Genomic DNA, 16711 nt, shown 5'->3' with positions numbered 1-16711 from the left:
TGGGATGTTTAAATACCTGCAATAGATGAAGAAGGAGGATAACGGTATCGGCTATGGCTGTGGATGCAAACAGACCAAGTCTTCCTTGGATGCCATACAGAGGGAAGAACGAGTGCCGTTGTGGTGGAGCAAGGAGGCTCGCAGACGAGAAGCTCTGGGCATTCGCAAGGTGCGGGCAAACCCGACAAGGCTTACCGGAGCTCTTATCCGAAATGCTGGGAGAAGTGGTGACCACGGAGGCCAGAGGGAGACGGAGGAAGCGAAAGCAAAGCCATCTTCACTGTAGCGGGTGCTGTTAGGAAAGATTTCTTAATTGTGGGTAATTTTCCTTCCATGTGGCAACCCCTAAACTTTTTGCTGTTGTTTTCACCATGATCTAGACTTTGCCAGAGAAGTGCAGCCTTCTGCCGCACTCCTCTGAGCTTTCGCTCCATTCTTACGGGGAAACTGACATGCCCTTAAAACAGTCAGTACCGGGAAACGCTGTTTTCCATATTTCTTTATCATGTTGCAGCTTTCGTGCAACATGACACAAGAGGGCACTGTAAGCTAAGTTACTGCTCTCTTGGGTCTCTAGCCTTCTACAGGCCCTAGATACTCTTTTTGGATTGTAACTGATCGGTGCAAGTGAACCACGGACGAGAATGGTGGCAGCGATCGTTTCTTGTGTTTTTGAGCTCCTTTTGGCGTTTTAAGCACGTTTCTCGCGCTTAGCCCAAAATGGTGGCCTGGCTCCCAAAATGGCCAGACCACGAGGCTCCTTTGTCCTGTCCGCTGACCGTCTTGCTCCCTTCACCTTCCCCAGGTCGAGCCGACCCGGGGCCTTCCTTATTTGGGCATGTACTTTCCCGCGAAACACAGATGCTTTCGCGGGCTTCTACAGGCCTTGTGTGTGCCTCCAGGATGTGGGCTGGGATGTCTGGTCCCAATACACATCCTGGGTGCCAGAGAGTCTAGTGTGGTGTGAATGCCTGGGACCACCGTGGTCCGTGATAGGTCCACGTATGGTGTGAGTGTTTTATGAGCGGATCTCCCATTGGGTCCCCTCCGTTTTGGCACGAAGGGAACCGTGGATAAGAGGGGGCTGGAAACGCCACTACCATGTTGATCTCCCGAGTTCTCACGAACAAAGGAATACAGGAGCCAAGTATCCTGCAACCACGAGGCTGAACCGAGGAATCGCTGGTGACCCGCTGAAGGACTGCTCCTCTGCATTGCTGTCGCTTTGTGAAACCCTTTCTACCTCTGATCGAACCAGAAGGCCTGTACTGGTACTTCGACCCTTGGAATAGCGGGAACAGCTATTCTCGGCATCTTCACCATCTCCTGCACGTAAGCCTTCGGAAGTGTCTCTGGGCCATCCAGCAGACTGACCAGCCTACCCAGGAGTCTTGCTCTGTAACCGCCGCCAGGTTGTGTTGTACTTCGAGTCCTTGTCACTCTCACACGATTCGTACACTTGGCATTCCCAGGTCTGAAGTGAGTAGTGTACATTTGGATGAGATACACACGGCCGCTCCGTTGCCCTGCTGTGGTAACTGTGCGGGTTCACTTCGTTTGGGACATCTTTAACTCAACTCTGCTGCTGCAGAATCTACAGGACGACGAGACGTCCCCTGCTCCCCTGAACCTGCCAGCACTGAAACTGACGCGGAGAAGCCTAGGTCCGCTTGCATCGGGGACCGGTGAATAGCATAGCTAGGAATGCTAGCAGGAGCCCATAGCTTTTCCCCGCTGTGTCAAACAGCACACCTTTCTGTACTCGCGCTCTGCTTCTGCCCACAGTGGAGGCTGTGCTTGAGTCGCGGAACTCTGTTCTTCATTTGTTCACCGAACTAAACTGCCTGATTCCCTCGAAGAGACTCCCCTTTTTGCCCGTTGGCACCAGCGTGTGCAGGTACTTTTGAGCACAAGGCTCCACTCTTCGTAGGGCTTGGACTTCCTTTTAGTTAGGTGCCTCTGAAGGCGGACTGGGTCTAATCATTATTTCACACTGCCTGTTTTCCTCCCCTTCTAGGTGGACTACACATTTCGTGCATCTAACGCTTTAGACTCGTTTGTATTTGTATCTATATTGTATTGGTTTGGTATGTGTTGGTTTACTAGAGTTTTATTGTGATTTCTCGCTACGGTCATTGTTGCAAAGGCCTTGGGATAAATGTGTATATATTTTTAATATAACACCTGTTTGGAGTAGTTTGTAAGTGTCCTTGCTTTGTGTGCTCATTGCGGGCTTTCAGTCACCCTCACCCCTCTTGAGACCTAGTCTTGACCGCCGCGATCGCTACCCTAATTGGTCTGGCTTGTCCAGAGGTTACCCTGTTCCAAGTAATTAAGTTGGCCTTCTGAACTTCTGCGCCGCCAGGACAGAGTTCAGAAATCCGTCTTAACAGGTGCTCCATACAGTTCATCGCGAGAGAAACCAAAAGGTGCCAGAAGAGACCGGTGAGTCCCATGAAATGGGAAAGGGACACCAGGGCATAGCAGAGGTGGCCTGTGTAAAGAAATAGCAGAAAGTGGAAAGCTATAGCAAAGTAAAGATGCAAATGACATTTCACACATAACCAAGCGGTTTTTGAATACCGATCAGAATGAAAGTAAGCAGTTTGAATACTGAACTGAATTAAAACAGTTTTATGTGGAAACAAATATACAGTGACTGTGAATTTTGAGAGAACAAGCATTAGCCAGAGACATATGAGCTATGTTATACAAGAGTGTGCTTCAAGGGAAACGCGTTGGAAAGAGCCATAAGAATATGGGAACGTGTTCTCTTTGGATATTGGCCAACAATATTGTCCAACAAGAAAAGGTAAAGCATCAAGAGTAAGTGAAATGAGCCTGAACTAAATCCCACTGTAAAGCTAAAACAGTGGCAACATGCAGGTGAAGGAGAAACCAGTAAGGTGTATCGGTTGTGTGACCTGTTATGGGTGGACCGTGTGGTCCAAGAACCATGCCTAGATCGAGAACACCCATTAATGGAAAGCCAATTGAAATACCTGCAATAGAGCTTGTGGGTGAATCTGAAGGAACCCCAGTGTGAACTGGAACTGAGGATTTGAACTTTATGAAATTGTTCAAAGACTTGAAGCCTTGGGGAAGGGAAACCCCTTTGTGTCCTGTGAACTGTTTGGAATCGTTGGATAGGGGAAACCCCTTTTTGGGAAACGTTGTCAACTGTCTTGAATCGTGGGGCAGGGGAGATCCTTTCCAACCCATAGCTGGAAGACGTTTGGAACTATTATTTGAACACTAATATCCCTACACAGTATATACAAATAGATGTGAAGGCATGTATAGCTTTTGACACAGACTGACATTTACTTTGGAAATCCTGACATAGACTATCCTTAGTTTCATTTAGGTAGTGAAATCCCACCTAGGTATAGGGCAAGTTAGGCCTTTTCCAATTTTCTTTTTGATTTAATAAAAGTACAAAGAGAAAACTTGAATTCAGTTGTCTGGGTCTACTTCATGATGCCTTCAGAAAACATACACATAGGCGGGTCCCCGCCGCTGAATTTTGGGACATTTGCATTGCCGAGTGCCAAAGGGGAAGGCAAGAAGTGGCGTACATGCTTGTACGCCTTTTCCACTCAGCGTGCAAATGGGCAAAATTGTCCCCACCTATATATGTATGTCTACACGTATTAGGTTGTTAGGATAGTTTTTCTGAAGTCCAACTCAGGGCTTAGTAAAACCATTCACCTGAGACATTACAAGACTCCACTATTAGAATAAGGCTATACCACCTGAGCTCATGGTACCATAGACAGAGCAGCCAGGCTTATTCTAGGAGGGTGAGAGGGCTGTAGAATCAGTACAAAGAAACTGTATTATACATATGGTCCAAAGAAACACTGATACACTATGTATTTTAAAAATAAAGGGTTTATTTTATATACAAGCAGACCAAGAGATTCCTGGGTAAGTAAGTACCATCATATAGCATATAAACACATTATAAAAACACAACACTATGCTTTAAAGTTCATTGACCAAAGCATAGACCGTGTTTAGAAAATGAACAGTATTTCTAGGTAAGTCAGACCTTATTATGAACATTTAGTTAGGAGACACCTATTCTTGGGGAGAATAACCATAAGTTACTTTCACATTACTTTACAGTAATTTAAGGGTAGTAGACTCTGTCAGTTATGCAGTGACACTCAACAAGAAAATCACATAATCAACCAACTTGCAAATATACTTTACTGAATAGTGTAACACAGATTCAAGGAACAGTATATACCTCTACTATTTTTGAGATAACACACAGTTATACTAGGTGAGTAAGACCTTTTGGGGGTAATAAACAATTACAGCTGCTTTTCTGCTCAGTGGAACAAAGGCCAAGATAAGCAAGAACTCTTTACACTAATGTTGGATGCTCCAGGCAAATCCAAAGTCAGCTACACCTAAAGGAACACTTTTCGGGAATGGCACACTGCTATTCTAGGCAGGTAAGACCTCATGTTGTAATATTGTATTACAGTTGCTTTTTAAGACCAGTGGAACATAGATTGAGATAAGCAATAACTCTAACTTGTTTTAGGATGGCACACAGCTAACACAAGGTAAGTAAAACCTATATACTTTTTAAAGGGGCTATCAGCAACTTAAAGGTAAGTATAACCTTAGGCAGACTTATTCTGGACAGGCTAATAGCAAGTCAGGGTAAGCAAGACCCAATTGGGGGACACTCATACATGTATCCTAACAGGAATAGTAAAGTGCAACCAACAGCATTACGTTTGGGGAAGAGGCACAACCAAATCACAGGTGAGCAATATAACCTTACATCTACTTTCGGTTAGAATGGCAAAACAGTTTCTAAGGAAAGAAAGATGTTACATATACTTTTCAGAATGGCAACACATTTCTAAGGTAAGTAATAACTTTTGTAAGTGTTCACTGTCAGAGTAGTTATCAACCAACTTATTTTAAAAGTAAGTTAACTTTTGCACACTTGTTATTCTTTTCCAGGCAGAACCGTTTTCGTATCCAGTCCTTCCAATATTCTATAGCATGAGTTCACTCAGAGGCAGTAGAGGGACCCTAGTGGTCTAGGTACCAGCTGTAGGCAGGCAAAGTCAGAGTTCCAGAGGAAGACTGTTCAAATAAGTAAGTATGTCGCTTCAAGGTTAGTTTAGAGTTCAGGGACTTCAGAGACGACAACTTAAGAGGATTCTGCAGTGGGCATGGGTGAACTGGATGAGTGGACTCCCAATCACATAAAACACCCCAAAGCTATACAGAAATCACAAAGGCTTAAGGTAGGTAAAATACCCCAGCCAACACAGTACCTCAGCAGAGAGGAAGAGTTGCAGCAGGAAGACTACAGGATCTGCAACCAAAAGCCTGGATTCCTTTGGCAAGAAGATGGAGGACAAGACTTTGGACAGACTTTTGCAGCAGGGATCACGGAAGAAGGCTCAAGGGAAGAGTTACCTCGCAGCTGGATGCTGCGCTGTGGATTTGGCGCCTTTTCAGGAGCACAGAAGAGAGAATACCGCCTGTAGGATTTTCGTTGTTTGCCAGGTCCCGCACTCAGTGAGCAGGCTTGGACGGCTGGCCTATAGTGCAATAGGCCCATGGCTGAAAGAATGCACAATTTGCATCACATCTTATCAAAAACTCACCCTTGGGTACTATTCAAACAGTGCCACAAAAGGGATAAATAGCCATTTGCAACTGTGGGCCACTTTTTTTTTGGTGCCCGAGACAATTTTATGGCCCGGTCCGGGCCTGCTAGTGAGGGCCATTTTCGGACTAGAATCGGGCCTCTGGAGATTCAACAGGATGCCCACGAAGTTTCAGAATTTGGAAGATCGTGCACGGCACAATGGCTCGAGGTCCAGGGTATTGGGGTATTGCAGCCCCGCAAGGTTGCAGCATGATGTGGGATGGCTCAAAATGCAGGTCTTCTTGATTTTAGTGGGTCTCACCAAGCTCTAGGTTGGAGTTGTCGTTTTTGGAGGCCCCAGGTCGATTGGTAGGAAGGGCTACAGCAGGCTCCTGTTACACAGCAGGCTCACTGGTCGCTGCAAATCGTTTCATCCGTGAATTCTTCATCTTCCTGTTCGGTTTTGATTCCAGTGGTCGACTACCTCTTCAGCTTCTAGGATCAAACTTTTATGCAGGAACCCAGCCAATCAAACAGCCATGCAACATTCAAACTCGGGAATGGCAGTACTTTCAGGACAGCCAGCCTTCCAATTTGAACTGGATTCTCGCAGTCAGGCTGGAAGACAAAGGGCTGCAGAGTTTTGGACTCCTACTTTGCTTCCTGCCTTCACAGACACTCTGGAGCCTGGGTGGGGAGTCAACAGGACTCACGCCAAAGATAAAAATCCCACAAAGGAATTTCCCACCCTGGAGATCAGGGGAAGGAACACGAAAGGACAAGCAACACTAAAATGGCCAAAAGACGAGACAGGGGCCATTTGTGTAAAATGAACACCCATGGGTGCATTTTCCAGGGCTGTGCAAACAGCCCGTGGTAAAGGTGCACAGAATTAATACAAAGGTTCACTGCCACCAGCCATTAAAGGTAAGTTTGTCCTTGTAAAATAAATGTTACATTTAAAATCAGAAAGGGGATACTCAGTATATCCCCAGCAATCCACATAAGGTGGCGGTGCTGGTCTCACCTAACAAAATGTAAATGGGAACCAAAGATCCTTTCTACCCTTGGGAAGTGTAGTTCTCACAAGCTTAGCCAGAGAGTTAAAAGGGGATTCCCCAGGGCAACCCAGCCACAATAGGCATTTATTGCCAAAAAGTTGTCAAAGAGGATAACCTTTAAAAGAGACTTTGGAAAGTCTTAAAAATGACACCCATAAAAAGAGTAAAAGGCTCTGTGAGTGTGGAAAAAGGTTCCCCCTCACAGAGGTATTAGGAAAAAGAATCCACCAGCAAAAGCAAAAAGTTCTGGGTTTGACCCAGGTCAGGAAGATTTATCATTACTATGAAAATTGTACCTAACGCAGGTTCCTGCCACGGAATTATAAGGAGCTACAAAGTGAGCAAAACAATGTTAAAAATGTAGAGCATTTTGGTGAAGGTAAATGTTCAAACATATTGAGCTGAAAACCAAACTACACATTATAATGCTAGAAAGTTCTTTCCCTTAGGCATGCTTAATCGTTACAAGAGTAGACTACCTGAAGTTCAATCGAGCCGCTAGCATTCTTCAGTATTCCAACAGCTTGGGAATGGGTCATGCCATCAGTTGATGTTCCGCAAATGCCGACAATCCTGTCCCCAACCTAGAATGAGGCATGGAGAAGAAAAAAACAAAAAGATAAGAATTATTATTGTGTTAAAACAGCACTCAAGTAAGCACGTTGGAAGGCCATTGAGGACACCACACAACAAAGTTCTTTAGATGGAGCCATATTGAGACTACGGTAAACAAACTAAGTCTTCCAACCACCCTCAGTCGAAAAAAACAAAACAATATTGGCAGTTAATGTAAATTAATCTTCTAGCATGTCCCTGTGTTACATGATGAAAATAAATGCAAAAGAATATTTAGCACTGTTAAAACAGCATTCTGCATACGCTGAAAGCAGTAAGACAAACACTAGACAAATACTTGTCTAAGATGCAAAGAATGGATACAAATATTAGGCGTGTGGTAGAAATGTGTCTGAGGCCTACAGATTTTAGGTAGATAGTGCCTTGCAATTAGACACCATGCCTGGATACATTAACTTTGAAGTCATCGTGGACATGAATTTGCCAATGTAAAAACTATTCCTTCCAAACAAGTCACGCTATTTTATTAGTGGAGAAATTGTAGCTTACTGAAACTGAGCCAAGTGATGCAGCAACACTGTGTGACACAGGGTGCACTTGAAGCTGTGAGACGTTCATGTTGTGTACAATTTTGGTTAATTCTGATTGGGAAATTGTCTTGAATGTATTAAAACATGCTTGCAAAGTGGATGTTTTGGGGTCTGACTTTGGGATATTAGTCATTGTTTGTGAGAGGTTTTTTATTTTCTTGGTTTTCACAGTGAAGGTGATAGCAAGATTGACACTTAGTTCTTGGTATAGCGTGATGGCAGAACTGACTTGAGCTTAAATAAGATTTTTATTGATTAGGAAGATGCATTTTTAATTATTGGCTGACTTATTGATTACATTGAGTAATTATAAATCATTTTGTCAAATGATTAGTGCCTTATTGTAGCCTCTGCTGTAATTTCTGCTGGTTTAGACATTTGTCTGGGTTTTGAATTTCTGACATTACATTACATTGTAAATTTGCTCTTTTTAATTTAAGCTATTCAGTTCTACAATGAACCATTTGCTATCGTTTGATAGGAATATTCTTGTGGGAATGGAAGAAGCAGGTATGTTGAATGCTCTTATTCATGGGTTGATAAAAGTGTTGAGGGTCTTCGAGGGGCAGAAGGCTTGATAGGTAGTTATAAGCAGATCCTTGAACATACTATTGAATACTCTGACTATTGTTATTGGTCTCCACTGTTAGGTAAGATTTTGATAATTATGATAAATCTTCCTGACCTGTGTCAACCCAAGAACTTTTTTGCTTGGACTAGGTAACTATGTTATCTTGTCCCTAGGTGAAGGGGAATCTTTTTCCCCTCTCACCTAGTATTTTACTCTTTTTATGGGCCATCTTTGTATGCCTCTCCATAGTGTATGGTTGAAGTTATAGTTTTCTATAACTTTTGGGTTTAGGCTGTGGTGCCCATTTGGGCACCCGCTGTTAATTTCGCTTTCATATACTTTGGTGAACTACAGATCCCAAGTAGTAAAGAGGGATTATCATCCCCTTTACATTTTGTATAAATGAGCCAGCACACCCCACCTTATGTGGAGTGCTAGGGGGAAACAATGTATCCCCTTTTTTCTTACTTACCTGGTAACATTTTGTTACGAATGCAGGTTTTACATAAATGGCTGGTGGCAGTGGTTTTACCTTTATGACTTTTAGTCTTTATTATCTGCAGCCTGTTAATTCAGCCTCAGTAATGCACAGAAGGGCAACCATTTTGCTAAAATGGTGGGCTCCTCCTTTTTTCACCATTCCTTATGTGCTTGCTGTTTCTGAAGTCTTCTCCTGCCATTCTAGGTAGGAACGACCTCAGTGGAAGTTTTGCCTTCGGAGGGAATCCATTGGATTCCCCGCACAGGCGCAAGAGTGTCTGAGAAGACAGGAAGCGAGGGAGGAGTCCAAAACTCTGCAGCCCTTTGTCTTTCACCTTGTCTGAAAGGAACCAACTCCCAGTGGGGGGGCTGGCTGCCCTGAATGGTGACCTAGACCGCCCCTTGCATTTTACAAAATGCAGGGAGAGAATGCAGAAGTTATGCTGTAGTTCCTGTTCAATACTCCAAACATGGAAGCTGCTGACCACTGGAGCTGCAACCGAAGAGGAAGATGAAGAAATTATGGCAGTAGCGATTTCCAGCGACTAGAGCCTGCTATGTAACCAGAACCTGCTCTTACCCTTCCTTCCAATTGATCTGGGGGTCCCAAACGCGACAACACCTACCAAGAGGCTGGTGAGATCCACTAGTCTGGAGATGACCTGCATTTTGAGTCATCCCACGACATGCTGCGACCTTGCTGGGCTGCAATACCCCAATACACTGGGATCTTGAGCCATTGTACGGTGCATGGTCTTCTGAAGTCTGAATCCGTCCATAACTTTGGGGGCCTCCTCCTGGCTCTCCAGAGACACAATTTGAATCTGTGAAGTCCCCTCACCAGAGTGCAGGACCAAAAAAGGGATGAGAATCCGACCAGCGAAATCTGTTCTTCATCTGGCTGCTATAAAGGGTGACAAAACCACAGAGCTGCATCCAGCTGCAAGGAAACCCTTGCCTGAAGTCTTCCCCGTTGATCTCTGCTGCACATTCCCTTCCAGTGTCCTGTCTTCAGTCTTCATAACTAGGAATTCATCGACTGGGTTTTGGCTGCAGATCGTGAAGACGTCCCGCTTCAAACTCTTCTTCCATGCTGAGGTACTGTGCTGGCTGGGGTATTAACTTAAGCCTTTTGTGATTCCTGTGTAGCTTTGGGTTGTTTCATGTGATTGGCAGTCCTCTCATCCAGTTCCCCCAAGTCCACTGCTGAAACCCTTCTAGGGTGTCTTCTTTGAAATCCCTGCACCCTAATTAACTCTAAAGTGAATTACTTACTTGTTTTGAAGAGACTTCCACAGGAACTCTGACTTTCTCTGAAACTGAGCCCTAACTCACCCTGCCTACCGCTGGCGCATAGACCACTAGGGTCCCTCTTCTGCCTCAGAGAACTCATGCAATAGACTAGGGAAGGACTGGATAAGAAAAGTGCTTAAATGTTACTTACTTGTAACAGAGTTGGTTTGGTAACTGTCCCTCTGAACTGAGCAGTTACAAAAGTGATTTACTTTGAATGGGTTTGTCCTTCTTAAAAGCATACATAAGGTTATTTTACACACCTGTGAATTGGTTCCCCCACTTCCCAAAAGTAGTGCTGTTGGTTTCACCTAACTATTTCTTTCAGAATAAGTGTATAAGTTCACCAACTGGGGCTTGCTTCCTTGACCTGCTGTATAGCCTGTCTAGAATAAGTCTACATTGGATTTTACCCTACATTGAATAATGTTGGGTCATTCTCAAACTGTAACATTGGGGTTTGCTTTCCCTGGTCTACTTTATACAGATTCTAAAACAGTCTTAGGTTTAAACATACTTTTAAGTTGCTGGTAGCTCCTTTAAAAAGTGTATAGGTCTTACTCCCCTTGAATAGCTGTGTGCCATTCTGAATAAGTGCACTGTGTTTAAGCTGACGTTGGTCTGCCTGGTGCAATCCTGAAATAGTGTAAAGAGTTCTTGATTACCTTTGTCTGTGTTCCACTGATTTGAGAAGCAACTGTAATAGTTTATTGCACCATTAGGTCGTACTCACCTAGTATAAGGAACAAGTTACTTACCTGTAACTGTTGTTCTCCAGCGTGGGTCTGGCATGGATTCACATGCTCATGAATATTCCCCGTCGTCAGGCTGGGAATCCTCGGTAAAGAAAAAACCAGTATCAGTTTCGTTTCTGATCTGTCTTTCGTAGTAGTAACCAATCACTGGTCTCTGCGTCATACTGACCACAGCCAATGACTGCCCTCTACCTAAGCACCGGCTCTGGCAGCCATCTTCAGATTTGGAAACACGTGACGTGGCAGTATGACCAAGTGAAGAGCCGCAGAGGGGTAGGCGGGAGGGTTCGCATGTGAATCCATGCCAGACCCACGCTGGAGAACAACAGTTACAGGTAAGTAACTTGTTCCTTCTCCAGCATGGGGTCTGGCATGGATTCACATGCTCATGAATAAAGAATACATAGCAGTACACACATGCACAACCACGGGAGGTGGCAAAGGCTCAACATTAAGCATTACATCAAACTGAACATTAAGCATCTTACCTCCTCACCAGGCTCACCTCAGGCGAACAGGTTGCGCAGCACTGCTTGGCCGACCCTGGACTCCTCCCTGGAATCCCGATCGACGCAGTAGAATTTCGTGAAGGTGTGCGTCGACCTCCACGTAGCAGCCCTACATATGTCCAGCAGGGGCACACCAGAAAGGAACGCCGTGGTAGCTGCGATCGCTCTGGTGGAATGGGCTCTCGGACGGCCAGGCAGCGGTCGGTTTGCCAACCGATGACAGTACATGATACAGCCGGAGAGCCATCTGGAAATGGAAGCCTTCGAGAGAGCCTTCCCCTGATTGACAGGTCCAAAGTTCACAAAGAGTTGTGACGTCTTCCGAAAACACTTCGTGCGGTCCACGTAGAACTTCAGCGCTCTAGCCACATCCAGCGACTGCAAAGTCCTCTCAGCCGGCGACGAAGGCGACGGGAAGAACACAGGCAACACCAAAGGTTCGTTGAGATGGAAGTCTGACGGTACCTTGGGCATGAAGGAGGGGTGCGTCCTGAGCACTACCCTCGTGTCGTGAAAAGTCAAGTACGGGGCCTTGCAGGAAAGGGCCTGGATCTCTCCTACCCGTCGTGCGGAGGTGATGGCCACAAGAAACGCTGTTTTCCACGACAGAAACTTCAACGGGGCCGAGTGCAGAGGCTCGAACAGAGGTCCCATGAGCTTGGTCAGCACCACGTTGAGCTCCCACGCCGGGGCCGGCGCCTTCACCGGCGGGAACGATCTGAACAGTCCCTTCATGAACTCTTTCACCAGACGATGAGACCACAAGGACGTCCGGCCCGTGGTTCTGGTGTATCGGGAGATCGCAGCAAGATGAATCTTGATGGACGCGTGTGCCAGTCCAGCTTTGGCCAGCGTCAGCAGGTACGGCAGTACCTGGGGAGCCGTAATCCGTAGAGGGTTGATCTTCTGTGCGTGGCACCAGACAGAGAACCTCTTCCATTTGTGTCCGTAGCATTTAAGAGTCGAGGACGCCCTGGCCTTTGCAAGAACCTCTCTGCAGTCGGCCGGTATGTCGTATCCTCCAAACTCTAGCGCTGCAGGAGCCAGGCCTGCAAGTTCAGCGATTTCGGGTCGTGGTGGAGGATGGCGCCTCCTTCCCTGGAGAGTAGATCCGCGTCCACCGGCAGCTTGATTGGCGGGGACGCTGACAAGTCCAGAAGGTCCGGGAACCATATCTGCCTCGGCCACGCAGGTGCGACGAGGATCATCCTGCACCGTGACCTCTTGAGCTGGTTGACGAGCCGGATTAGCAGTGGCAAAGGAGGGAATGCGTAGAGGAACAGGCCCTCCCAGGGGAATGAGAAGGCATCGCCCATGCTCCTCGCCTGGGGAAACCTGCTGGCGAACCTCCGGCACTTGGAGTTCGTCGCCGTCGCGAACAGGTCGATCTGGGGTGTGCCCCACCGTCGGAAGAGGCGATCCACTAGATCCTGCCGTAGTTCCCACTCGTGGCACGAGCGCAGCTCCCTGCTGAGTGAGTCGGCGATGGTGTTTTTTATCCCTGCCAGATGAAACGGCACCAGAAACATCCTTTGGGCGACGGCCCAATGCCACAGGTCCTGCACCTCCTTGGACAGCGCTGGAGACCTGGTTCCGCCCTGTTTCCTGATGTAAAACATGGTGGTGGTGTTGTCGGTGAAGATCCTCACCACCTTGCCCTTGAGGGACGGAAGGAAGGACCTGAGGGCCCAGAACACTGCACGGAGCTCCAGGACGTTGATGTGGAGGAACTTCTCCGTCGGGAGCCAAAGGCCTCTCGCGTGCAGATTTTCGGTGTGCGCTCCCCACCCTTCCAGGGAGGCATCCGTGGTCACTGTCTCCTGGGGTCTGGAAGTCCATGCCCGCCGTCAGATGCGTGCGGTTGCCCCACCACCGGACCGCTCGGCGGAAACTCTCGTCGAGTGTGATCCTCTCCTCGAAGCCGCCCGTCGTTTGGATCCAGCGTGCGTCCAGGAACTCCTGCAACGGGCGCATCCGGAGCCTGCACATGGGAATGAGGTAGATGCAAGAAGACATCATTCCGAGGAGGGACTTGATGGACCTCACCTTGGCCGCGTCGGAAACCAACATCCGCTGTACCTTGCCCAGGATGGACCTGGTCCTTTCCTCCGACGGGGAGGCCAGAAGGGACACTGTGTCGAGCTTCGCTCCCAGAAACAGTGCGTTTTGCGCGGGTACCAGGTGGGACTTGGCATAGTTCACGGAGAATCCCAGGTCCGTGAGAAGTTGGACGGTCCTTGCCGTGTGCTCCACGGCGAGCTCCCTCGTCTTGGCTCGGATGAGCCAGTCGTCCAGGTAGGGGTAGACGTGGATCCCCTCGCGGCGCAGCTGCGCCGCCACCGGTGCAAGGCACTTGGTGAATACCCTGGGTGCCGACCGTAGTCCGAAGGGGAGGGCTTTGAACTGGTAGTGACGCCCTTGGACCACAAACCTGAGGAATTTTCGGTGCCCCTTTAGGATGGGAATATGGAAGTAGGCATCCTCCAAATCCAACGACGACAGGAAGTCTCCTTCCTCCAGCTGCCCCAGGACGTGCTGGAGGGTGACCATCCGGAACTTCTGCGCCTTGATGAACTTGTTCAGACGTCGCAGGTCTAGGATGGGGCGCCATCCTCCCGTCTTCTTCTTCACGAGGAAGTATCTCGAGTAAACTCCGGAGCCCCGAAGCCTCTTTGGGACGAGTTCGATGACGCTCTTCCTGAGCATCGCCTTTACCTCCAGGAGAAGCTGAGGGACGTGAAGCTCTTTCCTGGCCACGGGGGGGACGCGCGGGCACCTTCTTTGAAACTCGAGCGCGTGGCCCCGGGCTAAGGCGTCCAGCACCCAACAGTCGGTGGAGATGGACTCCCACACGCTGACGAAGCTCGCCAGCCGGCCTCCCACCGGGGTGCTTCGGTGGGGGCCCGACCCCACGGCCGGTTCAATCCTGTTTCGACGAGGCTTTGCCGCCTTGACCTCCTTGGCGACGACGGCGGGGTCCGCCAGACTTGCCTCGTCCTCTGTAGGCCTCCTGAGACGACGAGCGGGCCGCTTGCCGGTAGGTGGAGAAACCGCCGCCGGAACCTTTGGAGGCGCCCTTGCCTCCGCTGCTCCGAAAGGGCGTCCGTCGTTGCTGCAGAACCCCAAGGGCCCGGGCCGTCTCAGTGTCCGCTTTAATGGCCTGAAGGGAATCGTCCACTGTTTTCCCAAACAGGTTGTTCCCATCGAACGGCATGTCCAGGACTCTGGTCTGTACGTCTTGACGGAAGTCCGTAGCCTTGAGCCATCCACGCCGCCTAAGGCACACGCCGTTGCCCAACTGGCGAAACCCAGTGTCGGCGATGTCCGTCGCAATAGTGATGGCGTGGTCCGACGCCACCTCGCCTTCCTGTAGGATCTCCAGGGCATCCGCCCTCTTGTCGTCCGGTAGGAAGTCCAGCAGGGGAGCCAGTTTGTACCATAGCTCCCTGTCGTAGCGGGCCACGATAGCCAAGGCGTTGGCCGCTTTAATCGTCGTCGCTGCAGACGAGATGACCCTGCGTCCCATAGCGTCCAATTTCTTTCCCTCGCCGTCCGGTGGGGAAGTCGATGTGGAGGCCGCACCCCCCCCGCTTTCTTCCTGGCCGCCGCGGAGACGACGGAGTCCGGGGTAGGCTGCGCCCGTTGGCACAGGGGGGCCGCGTCCGGGACCCGGTACTTCTTCTCGTACCGGTCTCTTCTAGCTGGCGTCGTGGAAGGGTTCTTGAGGAGGGCGAGGCCCTCATCCCAAATGTCGTCCAGTAGAGGCACCGCGAGGATCGTCTTCCTCTTGGCCTTGCGCCGTTGATAAAGGAATCCTTCCTTTTTCTTCTTCTCAGGGCAGAGTTGGAAAAGCTCGGATGCCCTGGCGATCATGGAGTGGAACGATCCAATCTCGTCGGGCGGAGAAGCCCTGGTGGGAGGTGACGACGGTAGATCCTCGTCGTATACCTCGTCGTCCGTACCCGTCGCTGCCGTGTCAGTTCCCGTATCATCCCCTCGGGTGGACGGGGAGGAGGGCTGGACGGGGCGCGACGGCTGAAAAGGAGGTGGAGGGTGAATCCTTCTTTTCTTGGGCGGGGGAGCACCAGAAGGTCCCGGTTCAGGATCCCCCGACGGGAGAGGTTCCTCCATCGGCAACGGTAGTCTCGTCCTTATCTCTGAACATAAGGACTGTATAGTCAACAAAATGGCCGCCGAGTTGTCTTGCGGCACTGGCAGAGGGGAATCCGACGGGCGATCAGGGGCCCCGTCGGCACCCTCGACGATGTCGTCGTCACCTGCGTCGGGATCCATCCCGACGGGCCGGTCTTCTTCCACGCCAAGGCCGTGGCTTAAGACCTCAATCAGCTCTTCCTCTGAGGTTGAGGCCGAATCTACGACGACGCCCTGCCCCCCCTTTTTCTTCCCCGCCGGGGGTTTCACGGGGGTCCTATCGATGGGCACAAAAGAGGACTCCCTCCGAGGTGGCAGGGAGACTCTGAGCCCCGAGGTCGCCACCACTGGTGTAGCCTCCACAGGCTGAGCCAGGGCCGCCGCGACAGTATCGATAGAGGGCTTGGCCGGATAGATTAAGGCCTTCACCACCTAAGGTGCACTCACCGCCTTATCCTTGAGGGGGGGGGACACTGCCTCGCTCCCCCTCCGATGGGGCCTTCGAGCTCGACCCGGGCCTCTGCAGGAGCTTCGCCGGGTGCTCGTCCTTCCTCTTACACGACCCAGAGCGTTGGCTCGTGGCTGAAGGTGCCGGGGAGGGTGCGCCCTGCCTGGCGCCCGTAGAGCCCGACCGTTCGGCGCTCCCGGTGCCAGCGGACTCGCGGTGCTTGGCCTTGTGTTGGACCCCCGTCGCCGGGGCGTCCTCAAAGGTCTTAGAAGACCGCTCGGATTTCTTCCTCTTCTTCTCGCCTGACGGGCTCTTCCCTTCCAGCCAGTTGGCGAGATGTTGATGGCGGTCCTTCATGGTCCGCTCCGACATATTGCCGCAAAACCTACAGTCCTTCTCCACGTGCGTCTTGTCCTCATGTAAGCAGTAGAGACAAAAGGAGTGTTCGTCCTCCTTAAAGACGTTCTGCAGCTGGCATCCAGGGCAGATCCTGAACAGCTTTCCGGGCGTCGAGCTTCCCTTCTCCTGGGCCATGTCCGGGCCTGAGAAACTTCTGGAGTCCTCCAAAAGCGTAGCTCGACGAAATCTTCACCCTTGAGGGGCGCAGACGAATCCGACACAGGTCCCCGTTGATCGGATGGAGAGTC

General features: G+C 49.5%; 1 protein-coding gene across 17 annotated transcripts in view; it reads right to left on the bottom strand.

Annotated features, from left to right (window-relative positions):
- MPDZ (multiple PDZ domain crumbs cell polarity complex component) overlaps positions 1–16711 on the bottom strand; it is a 1735289-nt gene that overhangs the window by 134027 nt on the left and 1584551 nt on the right. For all 17 annotated transcript variants that reach the window (XM_069626067.1, XM_069626068.1, XM_069626072.1 and 14 more), the window contains one exon: positions 7170–7274. In XM_069626067.1, coding sequence (XP_069482168.1) covers positions 7170–7274 — 105 coding nt within the window. The remainder of the gene's footprint in view (positions 1–7169; positions 7275–16711) is intronic.

The sequence above is a fragment of the Ambystoma mexicanum genome, chromosome 6p, assembly GCF_040938575.1.
Source record: "Ambystoma mexicanum isolate Mex_15411 chromosome 6p, UKY_AmexF1_1, whole genome shotgun sequence".
In the NCBI taxonomy this organism is placed as follows: domain Eukaryota; kingdom Metazoa; phylum Chordata; class Amphibia; order Caudata; family Ambystomatidae; genus Ambystoma; species Ambystoma mexicanum.
This window is presented reverse-complemented; position numbering and strand designations above follow the sequence as displayed.